The 25,615-nt window shown below is 38.1% G+C and overlaps 2 protein-coding genes across 9 annotated transcripts; both read left to right on the top strand.

The window, feature by feature from the left end:
- Window positions 1-3,063: 3,063 nt before the first annotated feature.
- Window positions 3,064-6,806, top strand: LOC121261083 (protein CHLOROPLAST IMPORT APPARATUS 2-like). The gene is made up of 3 exons (XM_041163254.1): window positions 3,064-5,086; window positions 5,678-5,833; window positions 6,394-6,806. The coding sequence occupies exons 1-3, from the start codon at window positions 4,058-4,060 to the stop codon at window positions 6,439-6,441; spliced, it is 1,233 nt and encodes a 410-aa protein (XP_041019188.1). The 5' UTR covers window positions 3,064-4,057; the 3' UTR covers window positions 6,442-6,806.
- An 877-nt stretch (window positions 6,807-7,683) lies between these two features.
- Window positions 7,684-25,112, top strand: LOC121261081 (tRNA-specific adenosine deaminase TAD2). 8 transcript variants are annotated; one of them, XM_041163247.1, is made up of 9 exons: window positions 7,684-7,810; window positions 12,172-12,237; window positions 12,890-12,955; window positions 13,902-13,939; window positions 14,416-14,482; window positions 18,016-18,175; window positions 23,465-23,561; window positions 24,001-24,104; window positions 24,629-25,078. In XM_041163247.1, the coding sequence occupies exons 3-9, from the start codon at window positions 12,890-12,892 to the stop codon at window positions 24,670-24,672; spliced, it is 576 nt and encodes a 191-aa protein (XP_041019181.1). In that variant the 5' UTR covers window positions 7,684-7,810; window positions 12,172-12,237; the 3' UTR covers window positions 24,673-25,078. The 8 variants fall into 8 exon arrangements, with proteins under 8 accessions (XP_041019181.1, XP_041019186.1, XP_041019179.1 ...); XM_041163252.1 differs by having other exon boundaries at window positions 14,379-14,482; XM_041163245.1 differs by having other exon boundaries at window positions 12,878-12,955.
- Window positions 25,113-25,615: the final 503 nt, after the last annotated feature.

Here is a 25,615-nt window from a genome sequence, read left to right as displayed (position 1 = left end):
GATAGTTTTTAAGTAAGCCACTGTTGAAAGCGGTGTAAATTGTGGGTACACTGTAGTTTGTTGTTTTGATATATTTTTTGAAGAAATACGTAGTCCCTTTTTCAATATCATTATTTAGAAAAAGCGATAACATAATAGCTCCTTTTTCAATACCAACATCGGATGAATTGATCTGCGGTTTCTTGTGCCTCTGTGGTGGAGGCTACCACAGGGTTTCTTTGCTAATTGCTTATCAAAGTATCTTCTAATAGTTTTTATATATTTTGACCGGACTCTATCTCCTAATTTTAGATGTTTAATTATGACAACGGCGACGACGAAACCGACATGTCAAGAGCCAAGAATCCATTCATTCTGCTGCTTTATATGTAATCTGATGTTAAAGATGAATGGGATAACACAAGGAAGTATACGTAGTAGGGTAATTGATGTACGTACGTGAGAATTTGAGTCACATGTATCCCGAAATTTCCAATTCCTGGACACTTATCCGATTCCAGTGGCTGTAGGATTTCCAAGTCACCCTTGTAAAAGATAAGATGTGGTCATGGTGTCAGGGGATCGATATGCCTGTGTCTGTGGTCATAAGAAGTGCATGTAACTTTCTCCAACTCTCCCCCTTTCAAAATTCAAACATTTTTACCTTAAGCAATATACCATGGAAGGAGTCAGGACCACCATATATAGCTATATATATATATATATATATAATATAATTGATTTGACCGCCATTAACGTTTAGCTTTACAGAGAAGGGAAGGAAAAGGGAAGCCTCAAAACTCTTTTTTTATTTTCCTTTCTCCCCTGAATTTCAAGGCCTGAGAAAGATTATTTGAGATATTCGTGACATAATTATATGGAAGTAAACAAATATCTCTGGATTTTGGCGATGATAAATTTAGATATTCTGGGAAAAATATCTTTGAAGAACATGAGACTAGAAACCGTGATGCGTCAGGCCCGTGACTACACAAATTCATGGGCGATGCTCCATAGGCCCCGTAGCTTGCTAACATCTTCAGCTCTCCACCTCAAATAAACTATAATTTTACATCCAATGATTAATTTTCACTCGTCAATTATCAAATAAAATATCCAAAAAATTGTAATAGAAAATATAAAATACCTAAAAAATAATTATGAGCTATATATGTTAATTTGATGTGCACACAACACGGCACAATTGCCAACTTCAACGCAGGTCTATAAAAATATCCCTTTAATCCAAATTCCGCGCTCCTGGATAATTTGTATTTTAATATTTTACTTTCTTGTTTTGTTAAGTTTTTACTGATGGAAGCTTGATTATAATATATATATATATATATATATATATATATATATATATGTGATAATATAATCAGAAGCCAACGAACGTAATAAGCCCAACGTATGATTGCCAACAGCCACACATGAGACGGCTAAAAGACAACCAAAAAGGTTGAAATTATTGCTCTTATGAGACATCCAAAAGCCCACCTACGGTCCTTGATACCCGTGAAAATCCCTCGCCCCACGTAAGCCCTAAAAATCTCAATTCTCCAATCCTCCCTAGACATGTCAGCAGATAAGAAACCTTTTCCATTTAGATCTAAAATGAACTTTGTAGCAGGTATGGGTGGCATATTTTTAGAAACAAAAATCCAATTCGGACATCCTTGCCTACCCATGATTAGGATTAGAATCTCGGGATTACCAAAATACCCATCCTGCTAAAATACACGAGGTGTTATAAATTATTTGCACTCTACATTCCTTAGGTCAAATTTGGACAGATTTTGTTTATACTCTCTCCCTTACTTTCTTTGCCGGCAATCTTGAGGCACAATGGTTCGCCAATTTTTTAACTATTTTTTTTACGAAGATTATTACAACTATAAATAGATTATATAAAAATAATTATATAAATTAATATGATTTATTGTGATCGATCAGATTTACTTTATAATAAAAATAAATTTATAATTTAACAAATCATATCAATATGTGAGATTATTTTTATATAATCATTTTGTAATTATAATATTTTTTTTTCATATATTCAATATATATAGAGAGAGAAGAAACTACGAATGCAGTTAAAAGAATATCAACAAAATATCTTGTTTGTTTTTATTAGAAAGTGCCCTAACAATTGAAAAACATGAATTTAGTTATTTATAAACAACCTTTGTTGTAAAAATACAAACCTTTTTTTACATTAACCAATAAAGTTACACAACAAATATTCGCATGAATTATGCGTTGTAAATATAGCACAAAATACGAAAAGGTGCCAACATTTGAATTTAGGAATATATGGAGTATGTTTATAGTAGAAAGACATCGTAAATTAGAGATAAAAGTTGTTTCCTTTAAAAATAAAATTAAATATGTTTGGATTAGCAAGAAAAAATTAACAGAAATTATACATATTTAATTTCTTAGGATCAAAATCCTAATTTATTGATAAAAATATTTTTAAGGTGCTTTTTTAAATTTCTTTGGTGGGAAAATAATAATTTTGGTAAGTTTATAGCAATAAACTAAAGGAGAAAAATCATCTTTTAACAAACTTGGGGGCACAATGGGGGTTATTATTATTTTTTGTCAAAATTTTTTTTTTCCTAAATAAAAAAAAAACATTAAGAAGAAAAATGAGATTTTAAAAAAAATTGAGAGGCAGATTCGGTTAAATCCGCCTGGGTGTGTTAATAAAATTATATTCTTAATCTAATATGTAAAACATACTTAGCAAAGCATTTATATATTATAATTTTATTTGAAAAATAATTTTTAAAATTTAAATCTTATAAATTAAATATTACAATTTAAATGATATGATATTTTACTAAAAAAATTCTACTATCTCAATGCCTTCCCCACGCGAAATTTGTAAAAAAATTGAACAAAGAAAGGGTTAATATAGTAAATGACAGAGAAAATAATTGAGGGGGTAAAAGTTAAAACTTAAAAAGGGCGAGAAAGGAATAAAACAGTGAGAAAGCGGTCCCACATTCGGAACTGCTGACACTGAGCATTGTCTCATCCTCCGTTCTCATCTCTATCACTCGAATGAAGCTCTTCAGTACCTCGGTCGATTCTATACAGAGAGAGAGAGAGTGAGTGAGAGTGAGTCCGTGTTGTGCGTCTCCGTGCTCATATGTTTCCGCCACAGCGCCGCATGTCTATAAGTACAGAGCTCCCAACGGTTCTTTTCCTTTTATCCGCTCTTCCTCGTGATCCACTCTGCAAAGAAACCTTCCTTTCTTATTCAGCTTTTATTTCTGTCTCTGTTTCTATAATTCAGAGTCTTATTTGTATAACTCTATTGGGCACTTTACCCTCTCAGATATATCTCATTACTTTCGGCTGAAGACCCATCACAGTTTTGGATTCTATTCTCTAGGGTTTTGAGATACCCTGTTTTTATTAGAGGATTTTGCATCCTCTGTTTTTTTTTTTTTTTCACAGGGAGATAGATAGAGGTAGAGATACGTTTGGGTTTCTGAGGGTTTTCGTTCATAGATTTTCCAGGAAAGCTTGTTACGTTGTTCAAAAATGGAATTTTTTAGTACAGTGGTTTTTGTAGAGGGGTCTAGCGTGTTCCTTTAATTAATACATCTTATAATTCTTGGTTTTTCTTATTTCCCATTTTTGCCAATAGCTTTTATTAGCTGTGCTTCCAGGGTTTAGGGTTTTGTACTTTCTCTGTTCTCTCTTTTCCCGTTCTCAGTCAGAAGTGTAGTAGTGTTGAGCTCTTCTTGGAATTGGGTTTCTCAGTTACCTTCTGATTTCGAAGCTGAGGTTTGGTCTGTTTCAGCTCTTTAATTGTTGTGTGCTGAACCAGTCCAGTATCAAAGACTGAATTCAATCTAAATTCCGGGTCAGATACGGTAATACCTTTATTGCCCACTTGTCTTTCTGGGCTCTTCTTTATACCGACTCAAATCTGAGTTAGAGGCTTTCTTCAATCCTTCTTCGTTCTTTGTTGTAGGAGCCTGTATCCGGTCTGACTTTGGGTCTTAGACCTCCAGTTTACACTGAATTTCATCTTCTTTCCGAGTAACTTCCACAAATGTCTTCGTGTTTAAGCGGAGGCAGCGGTAGAACTTATGCACTTGACCTCGACATCGTAAAATCTCCATCCACATCGAGTCGAACGTCGCAAACTTCTTCACCTTCTTCGACTCTCTCAGAATCGAGCAATTCTCCGCTCACAATTTGCACCCGAAAATCCAGAACTCCACGAAAGCGTCCGAATCAAACCTACAACGAGGCGGCAGCCCTCCTCTCCACAGCCTATCCCAACATCTTCTCTACTAAAAACCTCACAAAGCCTCGCAAATTTACCAAGCAACATGATTCTTTCTTAGACGATTCCCCAGAGTTGCTGCTGCCCTTTCGAGTCACCGACAGTTCTGCTTTCTTGCTTCACCAACCAATTCAAGAGAAGCCCAGTTTTCAAATTCAATCCAAGGTAACGAATTTTTGCGACAAACCCTGTCAAAGTCCAGGGGAAGTTGATTTCCATGCGAGTTCGTTGGAATTGTGTGATGGGTATGATGAAGATTTTGATGCAGAATCGATTCTTGACGAAGAAATAGAAGAGGGAATCGATAGCATTATGGGAAATTTGAGTGTGGATACAGATATGGTAGATGACTTCAACGCTGGTTCCTCTTATGGCAGTGGCCAAAAGATTTCTTGGTACGGGAATTCAATTCCAGTGGGATTGGGTTTTGGTGGAAAATTCGACCTTGGGTTTGGAATGAGAATCAATGGAGGAGTGAGAGCGTTGAGGCACGTGGATGAGGGAAATTGGTGGGGTTTCTCCATTGTGGATGTGCATCAAATCTCTCCCAGATTTCACAAGGCTTCAGTTTCTACCGAGAAGAAGAAGAAGAAGAAGAAAAAGGTCGAGAAGTTGTCGGTCGTGGAGTTGAAGGAGAAGGAATTGCCCAGAGAGAATTCTGCATCCCCGAAACCCAATTCGGGATTATTGCTGAAGCTGAATTTTGAAGAGGTCTTGAACGCTTGGTCCAACCGGGGGTCTCCATTTTCTGACGAGATTTTAGGCTCCGACATGCCGGGGGATGATGTGTCCGTATGTCTCTCATCTCCCACACGCGAAACAATTCCAAGAAACTTAGAACACACTTGAAACATGCTCTGTGGTCGCATTTTTTCCAGACTCTGTTCTTTCTTTTTTAAAACTCAGTTTTGTGTTTGTGGCTTTGAGCAGTCGGTAGTACTCTTTTTAGTATTGTCGGTTGTCAAGCTTCTTTTCAAATGCAAATAAGATTATAAAAATGAACTGAATTTAATTTGGCTTCCCAACCTCCTTATTTTTCATTTTTTTTTTTTTTTAAAGTCATTAACTTTTTCATTTTTTTAAAATAAGGCCATATAAGGCCTTACTTGATCCCAGATATAACATTTGGTTATCCAATTTAGATAAGATGAAAATATCTCATCTTTACCGTATAATAATTTTTTTCTATTCAAATACATTATATTTTATTTTCAAAATTTAAAAACATCCACTTATTGGAGCAATATATATTTTAGCAAAGCTTACTGCTCGTAGCACTAGCCAATATCTAACCCTTCATTAACTAGGAATGTGTGGGAAAAGGAGAGAATTGTCATTGACTGGTTTTGTGTTTTTTTTTTTTTGTGCGTGTGGTGGGAACAGGCCAGGCTAGCGCAAATTGATTTGTTTTTGGATGGAGGCGGGCTGAGAGAAGCTAGCGTGCTACGGTACAAGGAAAAACGGCGTACACGACTCTTCTCTAAGAAAATCAGATATCAGGTCAGAAAAGTCAACGCTGATCAACGGCCTAGAATGAAGGTAATTAGTAAAAATTGTTATAATATTATTCTACATGATCTAGTTCTACCCCTAAATTAGGATGTAAAATCTTTGTCCTTGAACATATGCTACAAAAAGCTGGGAGATCGTCCCTTCATATTTTTACTTTTTACAGGTGAAATGAGAGTAAAATTAAAAGTTAAATAAAATATTATTAAAAAATATATTTTTAATATTATTTTTATTTTAAAATTTAAAAAAATTAAATTTTTTATTTTATTTTATATGAGAATTAAAAAAATTATAATAATTAGACGAGATGAATAGAACTGAAAAAAGTTGTGAAGGGAGTAAAACATGGATACTGTATTAACTTTACGTATTTACCTTATTCCTAGACTACATTGTTTGATGTATTTTCTTTTTCAGAGTTTTCCTAAGAAAGTGGTCGGTTTTTATTCCGACATAAACAGGCTACTCTGGCAATGGCCACTTCATAACTCTTATTTTCTGCCTGATTATTTTCTTTAATCTTCAGGAAATGAAATAAACTTCTCTCTTCTCTCTTTTGCTGATCGTGGTGGGTTTGGGGCTTGCAGGGGCGCTTTGTTAGAAGGCCGAATTCTAGCACAAATGGTCAGAGATGAAGAAGAGTAAAGAGACGTGACTTTTGTTGGGGTTGTGATCATCGCCACGAGCACTTTCGGCCCTTTCCCTCTCTGAGTTGTTCCGCTGATATTTCTTGTTTATCACACCAATAAGCTCTGGAAAATGGAGATTAGTTTGAAAAGAGGAGCGTGGAGAAATAGTCAGGCAACTCTTAGCCCAAGTTTAGGGTTTTATTTTCTCTTTATTTTGTAGTCTCTGGAAGATGCTTTTGTACCAGAGGCATAGAGATTTGTTGGATTCAATAGTAGCACAAAACAAATGTGAGAGGCAAAAAAAACTTTTATTGGATTCAAATCCAAAGGCATAATAATATATATACATATATATTATTATTATTATTATTTGCTCCCACTGAAGTTAGAACTCGACTGGTGCAGCATAAAAACTACGTGATTGGTGTAGATGCCGGAGAAATCTGTACCCGGTACTTGTTGCTAATATCCTGTCCTATCAGCCCAAACGATAATAATTTACTGTTCATGTATGCTACCGTAATTACATATATGTCCAACTCTAAAAATAAAAATAAAAAATAAAAAATTATCTTCTCATCATTTTATGATGGGACATTAAATAATAAATTTATAAGTAAAATCTAATAAATAATTTTTAATCACCTAATATTACATTATAGAATAATAAAAAGATAATGAAAATTGAGATGATAAGTAGTATTATTTAAAAAAAAAAAACAATTCTACTGTAATAACCCGGCCCATATTAGACCTACGTAAGTCCAAAATTTTAAACCCAGTCCGTCCAGGAAGAAAATAAAAAAGAAAAAGAAAAAAGTGGAGGATTCAAGCCGATGTCGTTTTAGGCTTACACCCTAAAGCCCTTACCTCCTCCCATGCCTTCCTCTCCTGTCTCTCTCTCTCTCTCTCTCTCTCTCAGTCGTTCCCTCTCTTCTCTGTGAATACCGCTCGCCGCCGCGCCCTGCTCCACGCCGTCCGTCTCGGTTCGTGCAGTGCCGCCATCTACAGTTCCGATAGCCGACACCGTGAAGCTCCGCCGCACCAAGCCCTTGTTTCCCCAGCCCAACACTCTCTTTTCTTTCTCTCCTCCGCACCTTCTCTCGCTGTGGAACGTCCAGCGCCGCCACCTGTCTTTCCAGTCGCCGATTGTAACGCCACGCCACGTCACGTCGGTAAGTCCTCCATCCGTATCTCTCTCGTGCTCCCATTTTCTCTCTCTGTCCGTGTCTCACTGTGTCTGTGTTAGGCTGACCGCGGTGACCGACAAAGGTCACCGTAGCCAGCGTGCCGCCCCACGCCACCAAGAGCATCAAAACGTCAATAGACAACGCTGCCACGCTCTCAAATCTGATTGACCGCCACTCCGAGTTGAGTAAGTACGCTATCACCCTTAGTTTTCGTAACTGATTGCTTGGTGTTACTGGAAGATATGGGTTGTCTATGTTGGATGTTGGAATTGTGGGTTGAATAGTTTCATGGCTTGGTTGATATTGGAAGATGTGATTTTCTTTTTTGATGTGTCGGGAGTACGAATGTAAACATGATGCATGTTGGAATGGGATTGTAGTGAATCCAAGCAGTTTGGGCTAATCTATTGGTGGAGTAGTGTTTTTGGAAGGTGTGCTTGGGCCGTTATAAAACCAAGGCACCATGATGGACTATTTTTATGGATTTAATTTTTTTTTATAAGTAAAAATATTATATATATCAATAAGAGTAACGAAGTATACTGGACATATACAAGAAAACACTTAGCTCATACTAGAGAGCTCCTAATGATCCAAAAGAAAAATTACCAAAAATACACTAATTCCGAATAGAACACACCTCCTCAACCCGAACCCCAACCCCTTGTTTCCCTTAAGATTAAGATTGCGTTTGGTTACAAGATTCAGTTAAGTTCAGTCTAATTTTAAGCTGAGTCTAACATCCAAACACCCGATTCTTAAATTACTAAACTCATCTCAACTCAAAACCTTCTTACACGTGAGACTCACAACTTTTTTCAACTTAACACATATTTATATGTGGAACCCATAACCTTTTTCAACTTCTTATAAAAAGTACTAAATTCATCTTAATATCCAAATATACTTTAAACTCAGTTTAGATGGACTCCACATAACTCCCTCTACTACTCAACTCACTACCATTCATAAAGAACTGAGTTCAGCTCAACATTCAAACGTTGCTTAATACTCCACCCGAAACTCCCTCTACGAGAACGTCTTCATAATGCCCTCCTTTTAGTCTTCCCTCGACTTGAGCTACCACCTTTAACGTCGTAGTTGATTGTCTAAGAAAGACGCTTTAACTCCCTGCTTTTTTTAAAACTTGATTTGGTTTCAAGTCAGCGGTTCGCTTCAATCGCAGTGAATAGTGCTTTAAATTGGTCTTCACATCCTCCATGTGAAAGTCTCATTATATGCTGAATCTCGTTAACCTTATGTAGAACCCAATCCGAGGTTGAATCCGCTATATTGTTTATCGGAGGAAGAGAAATCAGGGGAACAACATTATCCCAGACATAGTATCCAACTGCACTCCCGACCCTAGACATTCCTCCTCACAAGGCACCAACGATAAACTCATAATTTCCTCCCCACCATATCCTGCATTAAAATCCAGAATCTCCTCAACTGCTATATGGTTATTGTCACCATTAATGGTTCCTCCCCTCCATCGACAAGGACATTGCTTGTATGTGCTCCGCCCCCTGACAATTCTTTTTGTGCCACTTTGTCAGACCCTATCTGTGACGGCGTCGAAACGCCCTTTGCCGGCGCACTTGAGGCCTTCAGATCTACCCCCCCGTCCCCCAACAAGTTCGTTTTTGACCCACCACCCAAACCCAAGACTAGGTCCAGCCCCTTATCCACTTTAATCATGATATCACTCACACACTCCATAACTTTAGTCAATTGAGTTTTGACAGCCCACAAGACCCCCTCTACTTCTCCTAGTGTCACCTGACAACCTTTGTCTCCTGCAAGTGCCTTACCATCTCCTTTTGCCGTGGAGCTATTGGCCGGACTAGTCGCTAGTGACCTCAACATTGAAGCGTACGAGGCACCTTTGATCGAGGAAGGCCTTTCCACTGTCTTTAACAAACTCCCCTTTGTTTGCATGCTTCAGAATAGCTGCTTTGGACCCAGTAACGGTTCGAATGGATTGCAGAAATCTTTTCATCCAATGCCATTTGCACCTTCCGAAATCACCAACAAACCTTTCCTCCTTTCATTCCGGAATTTGAGAGTTGCAGAAAGCTGCCCCTTGCGTTAATATGGTGTTGAATGTTGGGAACTCCATTACCCGTCCTTAGCACCCTGAAGAATTCTTCATAACAGATGAGTTCTAAACAATCCTCTATCTCCTTAGCCACCCATGAAGCTGTCGTCCCACCTAGACACATGAACTTAGTCATCCTTTTACGAGATGCAAAAACTATTTCCTCCCTCTTTCATAAAAACGAATGTTTTTGATTCCCCCTTCAACCACCTCTCACCTTCCATTTGAGACGAATCCACGACACGTATTGTCATCCATCGTCTGATCCCAAATCACAAGATCATCTCGCTTCGTCATCTCAAGGAAAAAGATGTTATATGAAAATAAAAAGCAGATTAGAATAGGTACCACATCAGATCTACGTCAATGAAAATAAAATGCAAATCAAAATCCCGGTCGCCGGAGCCCGTCAGTCTGGTCTGTGGCGGTGGTGGAGGCACAGGTTCAACGGTCAATGTCGCCTCCAAGAAAGACAGAGAGAATCTTGCGAAAGTCCAGGTCGCTGGAGGGAGGACCTATGCCGGATGACCCTCAGCGAAGTCGCCAGGGCCTTCGGCCTTGCATGTGACGGTGGTGAGGTGTCACTCGCCGGTCTTGGGTGGGTGAAGGGTGGCGGCGGGTTTGGGTGCCTTAGTGTTTTCTCTCTCTGTAGGGTTTTCTCTCTATCAAGATGTTGTGATGTTTGAGAGAATTTTGCTAGTTATTTTTCAGATTATTTTAGTTGAGTTGTCTCTAAAATTATTTTCTCTAGCAAAATTCTCTCAAATTATTTTTCAGATGACTTGAGGTTTAAGCTCAGGATCAGAAATAGGAAGCACAAGCGTGATTAGTTGAGTTAGAGGAATAAGTGCCTAATAGGCACAAGTAGGTTATCAGATTGGAATAAGTGCCAAAGGCTACAAGAGTCTGCTGGAGGATTTTATTCAGGAAATTAGTTACTTTAGTTTGGAATAGTATTTTGAGATAATGATGCATTAGTTGAGACTTTGTGGAATTTTCTTTTATTTTATATGTTGGAGGAGTTCATTTACGTCTCTGTGAAGCAACGTGTATTTTTGGAATAAATGAGTTTTACATGTTAGAGTCTCTCCCTTTATCGTTTGGAGTCTGTACTTGTAGGGTTGGAAATTTGATTTGAAGTGATAGGAACTCACTCCCTAACCCTCCAGGTACAAGACGTTACAACTATAGTGTTAGATATTAGAGTAGTGACAAACAACGCATGGTAAAGCCTTAATACATGCAAAACGAAAGGATTGACTATGAGAGTAATGGTAGTCGGTGGAGTCACAATTCTGTTACAATTATGTTTTGAATAAGAGATATTTTTGTAAAGCAATGATACTCTTATAACTATTTTTTATAGCAATTCCTTCCATTTAAAATTGGATTGTGAAAGTAGTGTGTAAAATTGATGTGTTTTTATTATTTTCCTTAATAATAAAGAAGTTTAGGAAGACAAATTCTCAATTAAAATGTCGGGTTTCTAAATGTTAAAATACATTTTTCATTATCCAGTTAATTTATATATATATATATATATATATATTCATCTCAAGCTATCAAAATCTATTATTCCAATTGTCACCCTCTCCTTCAGTCTGCTAAAGTGTAGAATCTTGGAGTGATCATTGAATAAACAAGATGATCAAGCCTTTTATATGAAAGAAATAACTTTAAGCAAAGACCTTGTAAAACACCTTAAAGTGTATACATTTTGGGGTAAATATATTTTGCACGTTTCAGTATTTTATATTTTGCATTTCAAATGATTACAATTGACATATTGTATCTTTTAAATATTGAAAAATTGAATCATACACCATCTGTTAGTACCTTATTATTAACATTTGTCACTTCATCTATTTTTCTTGACTACTATAATTGGATTTGTATTATTTATTTGTATTTGATAGTTGATGAAATGATATTTAATCTTGATATTTCAAATTGTAAATGTAAAAACAAATAATTGATTAATCAGCAAAAAGGGGTTGAATAATAAATGATTATTCAAAACTTTTTAGAAAAGAGAAATGATATTTGCAGTCCTAGGATGTGGAAGTCGCACACTCTTTTTGAAAAGAATGGGTAAATCTGGAACCCACACGAAAAAAGTAGGTTTACACACCCTAGGATTGTATCTAACATTAGTCTTTATAAAAAAAGATTCGAAGAAAAGAGGTTTAAAGAGGTTTACTCAAAAGTAAAATGGCACGAGCAGTGATGGCGAGTGACAGTATTCACACAGACACTCATGTCATCCAAGTTATCCAACTCCGTGATACATCACGTAACTGTTATGTGTTCTTATTTGCCGGAAAATTGATCTGCTAGAGCTACGAACAGCTGTACTACTGTCGAAAGCCTAAACCCTAGGCTTAAGATTTAGTTTAGATTTTCTGTCTCTTTCCATTACTCTTTGGCAAATCTGATCCTTTGCAGATCCATTTCGGTAGTTGTAGAGCTTGACCAAATTCCTTCGATCCCCACTCCCCCTCTCTTCAGTAGATAATTTCTTCATTGTGAATATCCGATTGTCTTCTGATCATCTTCCTCTTTCTCTCTTTTGATCAACGTGTGCGTGTTGATTCTCCGTTTAATTATGTTGTTCGTTGCAGCCTGATTGAGGAATTTCCTAGAAATTGTTTCAAAGCTCTTCCCCCCGTAGTTTCTTGATGTGGTTTTTTCTTATTTCGATTTTGGCACCTGATTCGTGAAAACAGTGGAGAAAATTTATGGATCTATTGTATGATGTGCTTGTTTGCTAACAACACATTTTCGGAAATATTTATTTTCCGTACCTCAAAAATCTTAATATTCCTTTAGCATTATTTCCCGAAGAAATATTTGTGGAAATCTTTTTCTTGGACTAAAGGGATCTATCATGTTTTTACAGATGCCAATATTTCGATGTACAATGTACATGCGCAAGAAAAATTTCTAGTGGATGTGGATTTAGTTTCCGTTTTCGCCTGGGATTTTCCATCATAGCCATATGTGAAATTTTGTACTCTACAATTGGTAATTTCTTTTATCTGATTTCGCATTAGAAACCTGTTTTACGGGCTCGTCGTCCCAGGTGCATATTGCACTTTTTTTCGTTATTATAGTCAACTGCATCCATGTTCTAGTATTCACCACTTTGTAGTTTTTGGGTCAGATGGAATCTCCTGGGGAAGATTTCTCTCCTGATACTCTTGCATTCATGGAGCATGCGTTGGAACAGGTAATGCAGAGGCTTTCCCATTTATGTTCAGACTCATTGGATTTGTTTTCAAGACTTCGAATTTAATTGAATACACCGAGAAGAAAGATATATTACTTCTCCAACAAATGACTTATATATCATGTAATTTATTTTTACTTCCATTGTTGAGTTTCTTGCGAGCTTGAAAAAGTGAAATATCTTATTTTCAGGGTTGCTATGTTTATAAACTGAGCCTAAAACCACTCAAGGTTGGCTAGCTCAGCCAATTAGTTTGATAAGCAGGCACCGTTGATTTATTTATTGAGCTAAGCCTAAGTTGTTCTTGAGCAGCTTGGCTCATTTGCAACATTACGTAATATGCTATGAGCCCAATTATCTTCTGATTTATTGTGTGATTCTTTACAATGAGATTTATTGGGCAATTACTTGGTTTTGTGGTTGTCGACTTTCATTAAGGTAAAGATGCTGGGAACCCCAAGGGGTTGGCCCAAGTGGTGAAGGCCTTGGTCTTGGGGTATCACTCCCTTCAAGGTCCAGTTTGGACAAACTCCTAGGAGACAAACTAAATAAGATACCAAGGCTTTGCAAAAATGATAAGTGGTGTAGTCAAGGAAGATCAAGTTCGCCTCATTTTAAGTTTTAGTGTATATGGTCACTGGAAGGCCATATCAGCGAATGGGATGTAGCGGTAAATGTGAGAATGCGCTCATAGGGCCTGAGTCTGGTGTGTCTATTACGCGGGGTTATTCGTAGTTGGGGTTTCACTCTGTAGGTGCCATCACTTGCTCCTGCTATGCTGGGGGATTGGCTGTATTAGATGAAAGAAACTCAAAGCATCATATTTATTCTGTTACTTCGTATGCTTTAATTTTCTAGTATTGTCTTTAGTTGCTTTAACTATTATTTTGCCTTCTAAAATTGTACTTGTTTGTCTACTGCTTATTCATGCCTTCTCACGTGGCAGGCAAAACTTGCTTTGGACAGCCTTGAAGTGCCTGTTGGGTAAGCTGTTTTTCGGTCTCATTTGTTATTTCTTATCATGCTACGCTGCGCATTTTTCATAGGCATGTTATAATTTTTGTGTTTTGACAGTCCAAGTTTGAACATCCTTGCTGTTTGTTTGTGTGACGGGTTGTATGATAAACTTCACGCCATGAATTATTTTTTTAAGCAGTAGAATTTACAATGTTACCAAAGTATCTACCAAGGAGAAAATAAACATATTAATGTTCAACATCCAATCCTCACATAAAAATGTCCAATATCAGCTTTTGATTTCTTTTTGTGTCCTGAAGTTGTTTATTTTTTTTGATAAGTAAGAAAATATATTGATCCTCATAATTAGGCATAGCCCAAGTACACAGGTAGTTGTTTATATTTTTAGTGCAGGCACTTTTTTTTTTTTTTCTTTTTGTTTCTGAAGAATTTGCTTAATATATAGAGTATGATTTTCTGATTATTTCGCATATGATGGCCAGGTGTGTGATTGTTGAAGATGGAAAGGTCATTGCCTCAGGAAGAAATCGAACTACTGAGACACGAAATGTAAGATCAAATCCTTTCTTTTTTCCTTTCCTATTTTCCCGTGTACTGTATGCTTAATTTCATCTTTTGGAGCTCCTACGATCTTTTTTTATTTTTATTTTTATTTTTATTTTTTCTGTTTGATATCCTCATTCTCTTGTATGTTTTTGTAGAATTTTGATAGGTTTTACTTGCATATGGTTATAGTAGGGTTGCATGTGTTGGATCAACTATTTTTTTTTAATAATTTGATTGACTAATTTTTCTTGCATATGATCTTTGAATCCCACTCTTTTGATTTTTTTTTTTCTTGCGTATGGTTATAGCAAGTTGTTCCTTCAAGTGGTCTACCAAAGAAAATCCTAGAAGCTAAATACCTCACCATGGAGTAATAGGTTATCCACGGATTCCTCACTTCCCTTGCACAAACAATAACCAAACTACTAACGTTTAGCACATTGCACTGTCAAACAACCAAAAAGTTGAAATGTTCACCCTTTGTTAGGATCCAACTGTCAACACTGTACTATATCTTAACGGCCAAAATTGGATGGATGTGCTATTTGTCAGTTTTTGGTAGTTGGAGGGTGCAATGAGTTAATGTTGGTAGTTTGGTGTGTAATGTGTAACATTATGTACAAATTTCTTTCAGAAAGTGGCTAATTTACATAAGTGCAACAATGCCATTGAGACACTTCATTCAGGTACTCAAGTGCTTACTTCCCCCTCTGAATTAGAAAACCATATTGTGCATTACTACAAGAACCTCCTCACGGAACTGGCCTGTTGGAGGCCGAAGCTTGATAACCTGTTGTTTGAGTCTATTGATTCACAGAGTGCGAGTTGGCTGGAAAGACCTTTTGACGGAGATGGAATTTATAAGGTCATTCTTTGCATTGCCAAGGACAAAGCACGGGGCTCGGATGGCTTTTCGATGGGGTTTTTTCAAGCCTGTTTGGGATATTATAAAATGTGATGTATTGCAGGTTTTTGGGGAGTTCCACTCATTCAAAAAGTTTGAAAAGTGTCTCAATGCTACATTTATTGCTCTTATTCCAAAGAAACCCGGGGCTACGATAGTTGAGGAGTTTCGTCCCATAAGCCTTGTGAGTGGAGTATACAAGATCATTGCGAAGGTCCTTGCTAACCATCTAAGCCTGGTATTGGAACATATTATTTCTAAGCCTCAAAATGCGTTTGTTCGAGGGAGACAAATCCTAGACTCGGTTCTTATAGCCAATGAGTGCTTGGATCATAGATTGCGGGAGGGAGTTCTTGGTATTCTATGCAAGCTTGACTTGGAAAATGCGTATGATCATGTGAATTGAGATTTTCTTATATACTTGCTCGGGAGGTGTGGCTTTGGTGATAGGTGGATTTCATGAATTCAACATTGTGTTTCCACCGCTTGTTTCTCGGTGCTAGTGAATGACACCCCTATTGGTTTTTTAACAGTTCTCGTGGATTGAGGCAAGGGGATCCACTGTCTCCTCTTCTCTTTGTTATAGTTATGGAGGCACTTGGCCGGAGGGTAAAGGCGGCGGTTGGAGGCGGTCTTCTATCAGGATTTTCTGTAGGCAATGGTAATAATGGCTCTAGCATAATTTCACACCTCTTGTTTGCAAATGATACTTTACTTTTTTGTGAAGCGGATTATGGCTAGATTCTAACTCTACGAGCACTTTTATTATGTTTTGAAGCCGTGTCGGGGTTTAAGGTGAATCTGAGTAAATCTGAAATGGTTGTGGTGGGTGTATTGCCTAGTATTAGTAGCTTGGCGAGCCTCTTGGACTGTTAAGGTCCTCGTTGCCTATGAAATATTTGGGCCTCCCGTTGGGGGGCGACTTTTGAGGCTAGAGCCATTTGGGATGGGGTTGTGGAGAAAATAGAGAAAATATTGGCTGGTTGGAAACAGATGTATTTATCGAAAGGGGGTTGACTCATATTACTTAAGAGTACTTTAACGAATCTTCCCAACTATTTTTATCCTTGTTCCCTTTGCTTGCAAGGGTGGCAAACAGGATCGAGAAATTATTTCGGACCTTCTTATGTTGGGGGGGGGGGGTGGTGGGGGAGGAAAAGAAATTCCATTTTGTTCATTAGAATAAAGTCTGTTCCCCAATTTCGATTGGGGGACTGAGAGTGTGCAACTTAAGGATCTTTAATAAAGCCTTATTGGGGAAATGGTTGTGAATTGGGGGGGGGGGGGTTATGGTGTGGGCTTATGGAAATTTATTATGAAGGGGTGGTCGAGTTTTGTAAGCCATACCCGTTTTGTGGTTGGAGAGGGTACCATAATTAGGTTCTGGCATGATGTTTGGTGTGAATATTGTGCTCTTAACATAGTTTTTCCAGTCCTCTATCGTATTGCAACTAACGGGGATGCTACTGTGGCGGATTTGCGGGTATCTTCTCATGGCCCTCCCCAGTGGAATGTCCTCTTCAATCGGGATATTCATGATAGGGAATTACCCACTGTATTAGATTTTTTCAGATTGATATGCTCCATGGAAAACACCACGGCACATGGGGATAAGATGCAGTGGAGGTTTAATGGCAGCAGGAAATGTACAGTCAGGGCGTATTACAAAATACTGACATCACAAACTAATGTACATTTCCCTTAGAAGAATATTTGGAGCTCTAGTGTACCTTCTAAAGTGACCTTCTTTGTATAGATTGCTGCTCTTGGAAAGATATTGACCATGGACAACTTGAGGAAGAGGGGCTGCGCCATGATGGATTGTTGCTATTTGTGTAAAAAGAATGGAGAATCAGTGGACCACTTACTATTGCATTGTGAGGTGACAAGGGTGTTGTGGGATGAGATCTTTAGAAGAGTCGACGTCACATGGGTTATGCCTTTGAGGGTGGAAGATTTATTGGCCTGTTGGAAGGAGATTCAAGGCTGTCCTCAAGTGGCAGTAGTGTGGAAGATGATGATTCCGTTGTGCATCATGTGGTGTATTTGGTCAGAAAGAAACGAGCGGTGTTTTGAAGATAGGGAGCGTACAATGGCGGAGCTTCATAATTTTTTTATACACACTTTAATACTTTGGTTTTCAGCCATTGTCCTTAATGGAAACAATGCGCATGACATCTTGTCTTTAATCTCTTGATCTTAGAATGTATTTAAGTGTTTTTTTGTATACTTCCTGTGTACATGGGCTATGCCTATTTCATTCCTACCAATATATTTACTTTTACTTATAAAAAAAAAAAAAAAATTGTAACATTATCAGTTAGAGAGTGGAAACTGAATTTCCCCCTTTTATATGAATCAGCCTACTTCTGCAAGTCCGTTTAGCTTGACAAAGCTTTTGAGCCATTTACTTTGGTCCTCACCTAGTACTTCAATGATTTTTTTTTGATTTCCAAGCAAATGTTCTAGAATAAACATTGCCTGTTACTTCTAGATGGAATAACAGTAATCATATTACAAGTTAAGTGCCTTCCACTTTTCAATGTTAATTTCAGATGTGACTTCTGTTTTATGACTAACGTCGTGGGGTTTTATGTTCCTTCTGTAAAATTTACTTGTGGTATGTGTACAGGCGTCAAGACATGCAGAGATGGAAGCTGTTGATGTTCTTCTTGAGGACTGGCAGAAAAACGGACTTTCAAAGTTGGAGGTTGCTAAAAAATTTTCGAACTGCCACCTTTATGTGACCTGTGAGCCGTGCATAATGTGTGCTGCTGCTTTATCAATTCTTGGTATGCTCTTACTACCCTCTTCAAGATAATTTGTTTAATTGGATAATCTGTGTTATAGAGATACTTTTACAGATGCTTTCTATATCTAGATAGTATAGTAGATAAATAGATGACGTATACAGTAAATAGACTCTTCTTGTACAGTAAATAGACTTAACGTGTAAATAGCAGTTAACGTGTATAGTAAGACCAGCAGCAATTAAGCGTTGGAATCAGTATTCGGTTGTAACCCTTTTCTATATAAATGAAGGAAAACAATGGAAAGAGGTATTCAGACCAATCTTGACATGGTATCAGAGCTTTTACTCTAATTATCGTTTCTCTGTGGTCTTTATCCTTGAGAGTTTCTGAGTTGCGACAGTAGGAATTATTTTCCTTCTCTGTTTTCGTACGTTGGTAAGTTTCTAAGTTTGTGGTGAGTGTTTTCTCACACGTCTGGTGAGTTTCGACTTGAGGTGTCGTCACCTTGGTGGCTTTGAGGCTGTCGGCAGGTTCTGCGTGGTGGTTTGCCGTGATCCTGTTCTGGGCAGTGCAGTTTGGTGCTTGTCGGCAGTTTCTGGTGGCTGAAGACGTGCGGGTGTCTCCTTTGGTGAGTATCAGCAGTTTCTGTGGAGGTCTTTGGGGTGGTCTGAAAGTTTCTGGGCAACTGTGAGGCAGTCAACCATTTATGTGGTAGACGACACTCTCTGTGGTGGTGGGTTCCTTCCGTGTGGTGGCCGTGTGGAGGTTGGCTAGGTCTCGGTGATCTCTGTTTTCAGAAATACTCTGGGCAGGTCTGTGTTTCTTTTGTGTTTTGTGGGTTTTTCACATGGGCTTCACTTCCTTCGTGTTTTTTTTTTTTGATTTACGGGTTGGGCTTCTCCTTATTACGTAGACTTTCTACGTACGGGTGATCTGGTTTATGTGTTTCGACCTCTTATCATTTGGATTTGGACCTAATTTAAGTTAGGCTTGCCGCTTATTTGATTGACTACTTGAGCATATTTCTCTAAGTGTTTTTCATCATGTTTATTGAAAATACTATCGTTCGCTTTACTGGAAAGAATTTTCCTACATGAGAATTTCAGTTTAAGATGTTTTTGAAAGGAAAAGAATTATCAAATCATATTGATAATTCTGCTAAAGTTCCCACTGATGAAAAAGAATTTGCTCAATGGGAGGTCAAGGATGCCAAGGTAATCTCTTGGCTATTGGGGACGATTGAGTCTCACCTTGTGACCAATCTCCGCTGTTTTACTACGGCTCAGGCTATGTGGGATTATCTTTATCGTATTTACCACCAAGATCATAGTGCTCGAAAGTTCCAATTAGAATTGGAAATTAGTACTTATAGTCAAGGCAATTTGCCTATCGCACAATTTTATTCTGGTTTTATTAACCTTTGGTGTGAGTATTCTGCCATTGTTCATGCTAAGGTTCCCACTACGGCACTCGCAGCTCTTCAAGCTGTTCATGCTGAGAGTCAACGCGATCAGTTTTTAATGAAGCTTCGACCCGAATTTGAGCCTGTTCGAGCTGGTTTTTTGAATCGTAATCCGATTCCTTCTTTGGATATTTGTTTGGGAGATTTGTTGCGTGAAGAACAGCGGTTATCCACTCAAATAGGTATGACTTCTGAGAAGGTCTTTTCTGACACTGTGAATGTAGCCTATGCAGCACAAGGGAGAGGGAGGAACAAGTTGCAATGTTTCAGTTGCAAGGAATTTGGTTATATCGCTCGCAACTGTCCTAAGAAAGTCTGCAACTACTGCAAGAAAGAGGGTCATCTCATCAAAGATTGTTGAGTACGGCCTTAGAATCGCCAATCCCAAGCTTTTCAGGCTGCTGTAGAGTCTTCTTCTTCATCTTTTGCGCCGCCTACTATAAGCTCTGATTCATCTGTTCTCACACCAGTAATGGTCCAATAGATGATTGTGTCTGCTTTTACGGCTTTAGGCCTGCAAGGTACGGTTACTAACTCAACTTCTTGGATTGTTGATTCGGGCGCTTCTAATTATATGACTGGTAATATGACGAGTCTCCATGGTGTTCGTAAGTATAGAGGCGCGCAAAATATTCAGATCGCTGATGGCAGTACTCTTCCTATTACTGCTGTTGGTAATTTGGGCTCTTCATTTCACGATGTTTTTGTCTCTCCTGGATTGTCTACCAATTTGATTTCTGTTGGACAATTGGTAGATAATAATTGTGATGTTCACTTTTCTCGTGGTGGTTGTCTTGTGCAGGATCAGGTGTCGGGGACGATGATCGCGAAGGAGCCTAAAATAGGACGTTTATTTCCCTTACAGTTTTCTATTCCTAATGTTGTTTCCCTTGCTTGTACGGCTGCTGTCAATACTAATGAAGTCTGGCATAAGAAATTAGGTCATCCTAATTCTGTTGTCTTGACTCATCTTATGAAACATGGTTTTTTGGGCAATAAAGATTCATTTTCTTCTTCTTCTGTATCTTTTGATTGTGCTACTTGTCGCCTTGGTAAAAGTAAAATTTTACCTTTTCCTACGCATGGTAGTCGTGCTTCTAACTGTTTTGAGATTGTGCATACTGACGTTTGGGGTGTGAGTCCTATTATTTCTCATGGTCAGTATCGTTATTTTGTGACGTTTATCGATGATTATAGTCGATTCACTTGGATATATTTTCTCCGTTCTAAAGCTGACGTATTTTCTGTCTTTCAAAAATTTATTGTGCTTGTTGAGACACAGTTCAGTACTTGTATCAAAACTTTACGCTCCGACTCAGGGGGAGAGTACATGTCTCATTCTTTTCAAACTTTTCTTCAGCAAAAGGAGATCATTTCCCAGCGTTCTTGTCCTTATACTCCTCAACAAAATGGAGTCGCTGAGCGTAAAAATCTTCATCTCTTAGATGTCGTCCGTGCTTTATTGATTGATTCTTCTGTACCTTCTAAGTTCTGGGTAGAAGCTTTATCTACTGCTGTCTATTTGATCAATCGTTTGCCTACTACTACTCTAGATTATGATTCTCCATATTTTCGATTATTTGGCATATCTCGAGTATCAATCCTTTCATACATTTGGGTGTGTTTGTTTTGTTCATCTGTCACCTGTTGAGCGTCACAAGCTTGCTGCACAGTCTGTCACATGTGCCTTTATGGGATATAGTCCTACTCAGAAATGATTTGTTTGTTATGATGCTCATGCAAATAAATCCCGAATCTCACGGAAAGTGATTTTCTTTGAAAATCAATATTTCTTTCAGTCTCAGGTTATTTATGATCCTCCTATTACTCTTCTTCTTACTTTTGATGATATGTCTTCTTCTATTAAGCGATTTCAACCAGGTATGATGTATCATCGACGTCTTCCTCCTTCTTTAACGCCCCTTCCCGACACTAATCCGTCATTTGATTCTGCGGTTCCTATACCTCGGTAGTCCACCCATGTTACACATCCACCAGATAGGTATAGTTTTTCTCACATCTCGCTTACTGCCACTCTCGACACTATTTCTGTTCCTCACTCTTATACCCAGGCATCCACCCAAGCGTGTTGGCAGCAGACCATGCAAGAGGAAATCCAAGCTCTTCAAGACAATCACACTTGGGATCTTATAATTTGTCCCTCTGATGTCAAACCTATTGGTTGTAAATGGGTGTACTCAATCAAGTTTCGAGCTGATGGCTCATTGGACAGATATAAGGCTCGTCTTGTGGTTCTTGGGAACCGACAGGAGTATGGTATTGATTATGAAGAAACATTTCCACCTGTTGCCAAAATGACTACCGTGCGAACTATCTTGGCACTTGCCACGTCGCAAGGGTGGTCTCTCCGGCAGATGGATGTGAAGAATGTTTTTCTACATGGGGATTTGAAGGAAGAAATCTATATGTCCCCACCTCCCGGCATGTTTGCTACACCTTCCTCAGAGGTTTGTCTGCTACGCCGATCCTTGTATGGATAGAAATAGGCTCCGCGTACATGGTTTGACAAATTTCGCTCTAACCTGCTTGCTTTTCATTTTACTCAGAGTCAGTTTGATTCCTCTCTTTTTCTTCGCAAGACTTCTACAGGAATCGTATTGCTTCTTGTATATGTTGATGACATTGTGATCACTGGCTCCGATACTGAGTTAATTAAGCAATTACAACAGCATCTCAAGGCCTATTTTCACATGAAAGATCTTGGTCCCCTGAAGTATTTTCTTGGCCTTGAGGTACAGTTTACTCCAACTCGTACGTTGTTACACCAGTACAAATATACACAGGACGTTATTTCATTGGATGGTCTCCAATCGGGTAACTCTGTTGTTACTCCCTTGGAGGTAAATCTTAAGCTGCGTCAGGAAGAAGGGGAGCTTCTATCAGATCCATCCTTGTTTCGGCAGCTTGTTGGGAGTTTGAACTACTTGACGATTACTCGTCCTGACATTTCTTTTGCTGTACAGCAAGTTAGTCAATTTATGCAGGCTCCCCGACATCTTCATTTAGCCGCTGTCCGTTGCATTATCCGATATTTGAAGGGCACCTCTACACGCAGGTTGTTCTTTCCTAAAGAATCTTCCTTACAGTTGGTGGGGTATAGTGATGCTGATTGGGCCGGATGTGCAGATACTCGTCACTCTGTTACTGGCTGGTGCATGTTCTTAGGCAATGCACTCATTTCTTGGAAGAGTAAGAAGTAAGACAGAGTTTCCAAATCCTCTACTGAGTCTGAGTATCGTGCTATGTCTTCCGCATGCTCTGAGATCACATGGCTTCGTGGGTAATTGGGTGAACTTGGTTTTTCTCAGCTACATCCCACTCCTCTTCACGCTGATAATGCCAGTGCTATTCAGATCGCCGCTCATCCTGTCGTCCATGAGCGTACGAAACATATCGAAGTCGATTGCCATTCTATATGTGAATCATTTGACAAGCATGTGATTACACTCCCTCACATTTCCACTGAACGTCAAACTGTAGACATATTCACTAAAGCTCGTTCTCGGCACCGGCATCAGTTCTTGGTTGACAAATTGATGCTTCTTGATCCACCAGCATCAATTTGAGGGAGGATGTTACAGAGATACTTTTACAGATGCTTTCTATATCTAGATAGTATAGTAGATAAATAGATAACGTATACAGTAAATAGACTCTTCGTGTACAGTAAATAGACTTAACGTGTAAATAGTAGTTAACGTGTATAGTAAGACCAGCAGCAATTAAGCGTTGGAATCAGTACTCGGTTGTAACCCTTTTCTATATAAATGAAGGAAAATAATGGAAAGAGGTATTCAGACCAATCTTGACAATCTGATCAATGAATTAACTTGTACTCACTTTAGGTGTAAAAGAAGTATATTATGGCTGCACAAACGACAAGTTTGGAGGTTGTGGATCAATATTGTCTTTGCATCTTGGTTGCGCTGAGCCGCTTAAAAGGTTTATTTCTGAACCCAGCCTCGTGGTTATGTTTGCTGATTCATTTAATTTATTTTTGTTTTCCCTAGCAAACTTTACTCTTATTTTTTAAATTGTTGACACGCATATGATGTATATTCTTATTTTGTTCCTAAAACTTAGAAGCTCAGATCGTCCTTTTAAAAATACAAATTTTGGCAAGATCTTTATTTCTTCCAGTTGATTGTGGAAAATGGTTGATGTGGCAAATAAAAAGATCTTGGTGGCATATGACTAACACACCAACCACCCCCCCCCCCCCCCAAGCAACATCTAGAATCAGCTGGTGGGCTGGGGTCATACCAGTCGATCCTGAATGTTTTCAATAAATTTTCATTTTTTTTCTGGATACATTTTCTTTTTGTTAATGTATAATGCAATTCATGTGAATGGACTCTGTTATGTTCTCTTTCATCAACAGCGGTGGCATTCCACAAGGAAAGGGTTTCAAATGTATTAGAGGAATCATGGCATCAGAAGCAGTATCTCTTTTGCGAACTTTCTATGAACAAGGGAACCCCAATGGTATGTAACTTCATTATAATTAGGCTCTGATAGACTGCATTCAATAGCGAAGAGAATAGAAATGGAGCTGTCTGATAATTACTTTTTTTGGACGGGCACAACCTTTCCCAATACCATTAGACATTACACAAAATTATTACACATTGGATCTTGTACTACTGTTAAAGAGCATTCATCTCAGAAGTTTAAGCTCTATTAGTAAGCCAACAAAGCAAATCGAACAAACTCACTCTGACCACCAAATGATAAACAGGTGGAGTCCCTGCAGAGCAGGGCCAAAAAAAGAAAACCAAATGGGTTCCTAAGATTCAAACCAAGGCTCTCATACCATTTCAGACACCACTTAATTCTAAAGCTTAAACCAATTATTGCACGTGTTTAATGTGGCAAACCTTATTTGCTCAAGACTCTTGATATTTTAGAAGAACAAGTTCAATTTGTTCAGCACCCAAACGAATATATAATAGCTTCTTGTACTTTGATTATAATGCTTACCTGCCTATAAAAAATAATGCTTGTTTCAGCGCCAAAGCCTCACAGGCCTCTGACTCACCAGGCAACGCATTGAATATGTACACATTTGAGTTGGCTCACGGCTCACCAACAATTGCCGGCAGATTCTCCCTATCCATTTTCGGACCTTGGCCAAGCACTTCAGCTGAGTCCAAATCCCATTTTGGTGCTTCATTGCAAAAGCTAGAGCCTGCTGATTTGAGGATGTTCGAAATACTCAGCAAAGTATGATTTCGGTGTAATCTGAAGCTGAGTTATTACAGCAGCAGGGCCGGGCCCGCCTAAGTTTCGCATCAAAGCGTGAAGTGAAATGATGGCAAGGACATGTCCACCATTTTTGGTGACAATGCCTATTTTCCTACTTGCATAGACGTTTATTCTTTTAGTCCTACTTCCGAAAGATTATGCTAAGAAGTTGCATATTTTGGAATTATTTTAGAGAGTACTTGTCTGTTTCACGGGTATGTTATAACTAGCTCCTCAATTTTTATCTCATTTTCGTTCTCATTTACAGTGTCCTCTTGGTTGATGGGTCTCTCTTACAAACCACTCTCCCTTCCAACATCCATGACAATGAGAATGTGGACAATAAAAATGTTACCCAGTATTCATATAAAGTAAAAGTTAAGAACAAGGCTTTATTCAATCAGTCACACCATAATAACTATTGTAAAATAATATCATAATATTAAATGTTAAATAATCGTTAGTATTTCATCGTTTGATGTGATATTAAATAAATAAATATTAATTTCCAGCATCACAGTAAAAATTATCAGTTAAAACTTATGAATATAAGAAGAAAAATTATATTATCAAGTTGGTGTATATAGATCGATTAACATTTAAAGTAATGTTACAAATTAAATCTTCTAATTTAAATAATGTATATGGTGTAGACTAATATAATAATTCAAATAAAAATTAAATTTTACTAATATCATTTACTAAATGTTAAGGACACCATTTATTCAAATGAGACACATTAGTCACTAGCT

Source organism: Juglans microcarpa x Juglans regia, chromosome 4D, assembly GCF_004785595.1.
Source record: "Juglans microcarpa x Juglans regia isolate MS1-56 chromosome 4D, Jm3101_v1.0, whole genome shotgun sequence".
Lineage (NCBI taxonomy): Eukaryota > Viridiplantae > Streptophyta > Magnoliopsida > Fagales > Juglandaceae > Juglans > Juglans microcarpa x Juglans regia.
The sequence above is the reverse complement of the archived record's forward strand: the minus strand, read 5'-3'. Positions and strand labels throughout refer to the sequence as shown.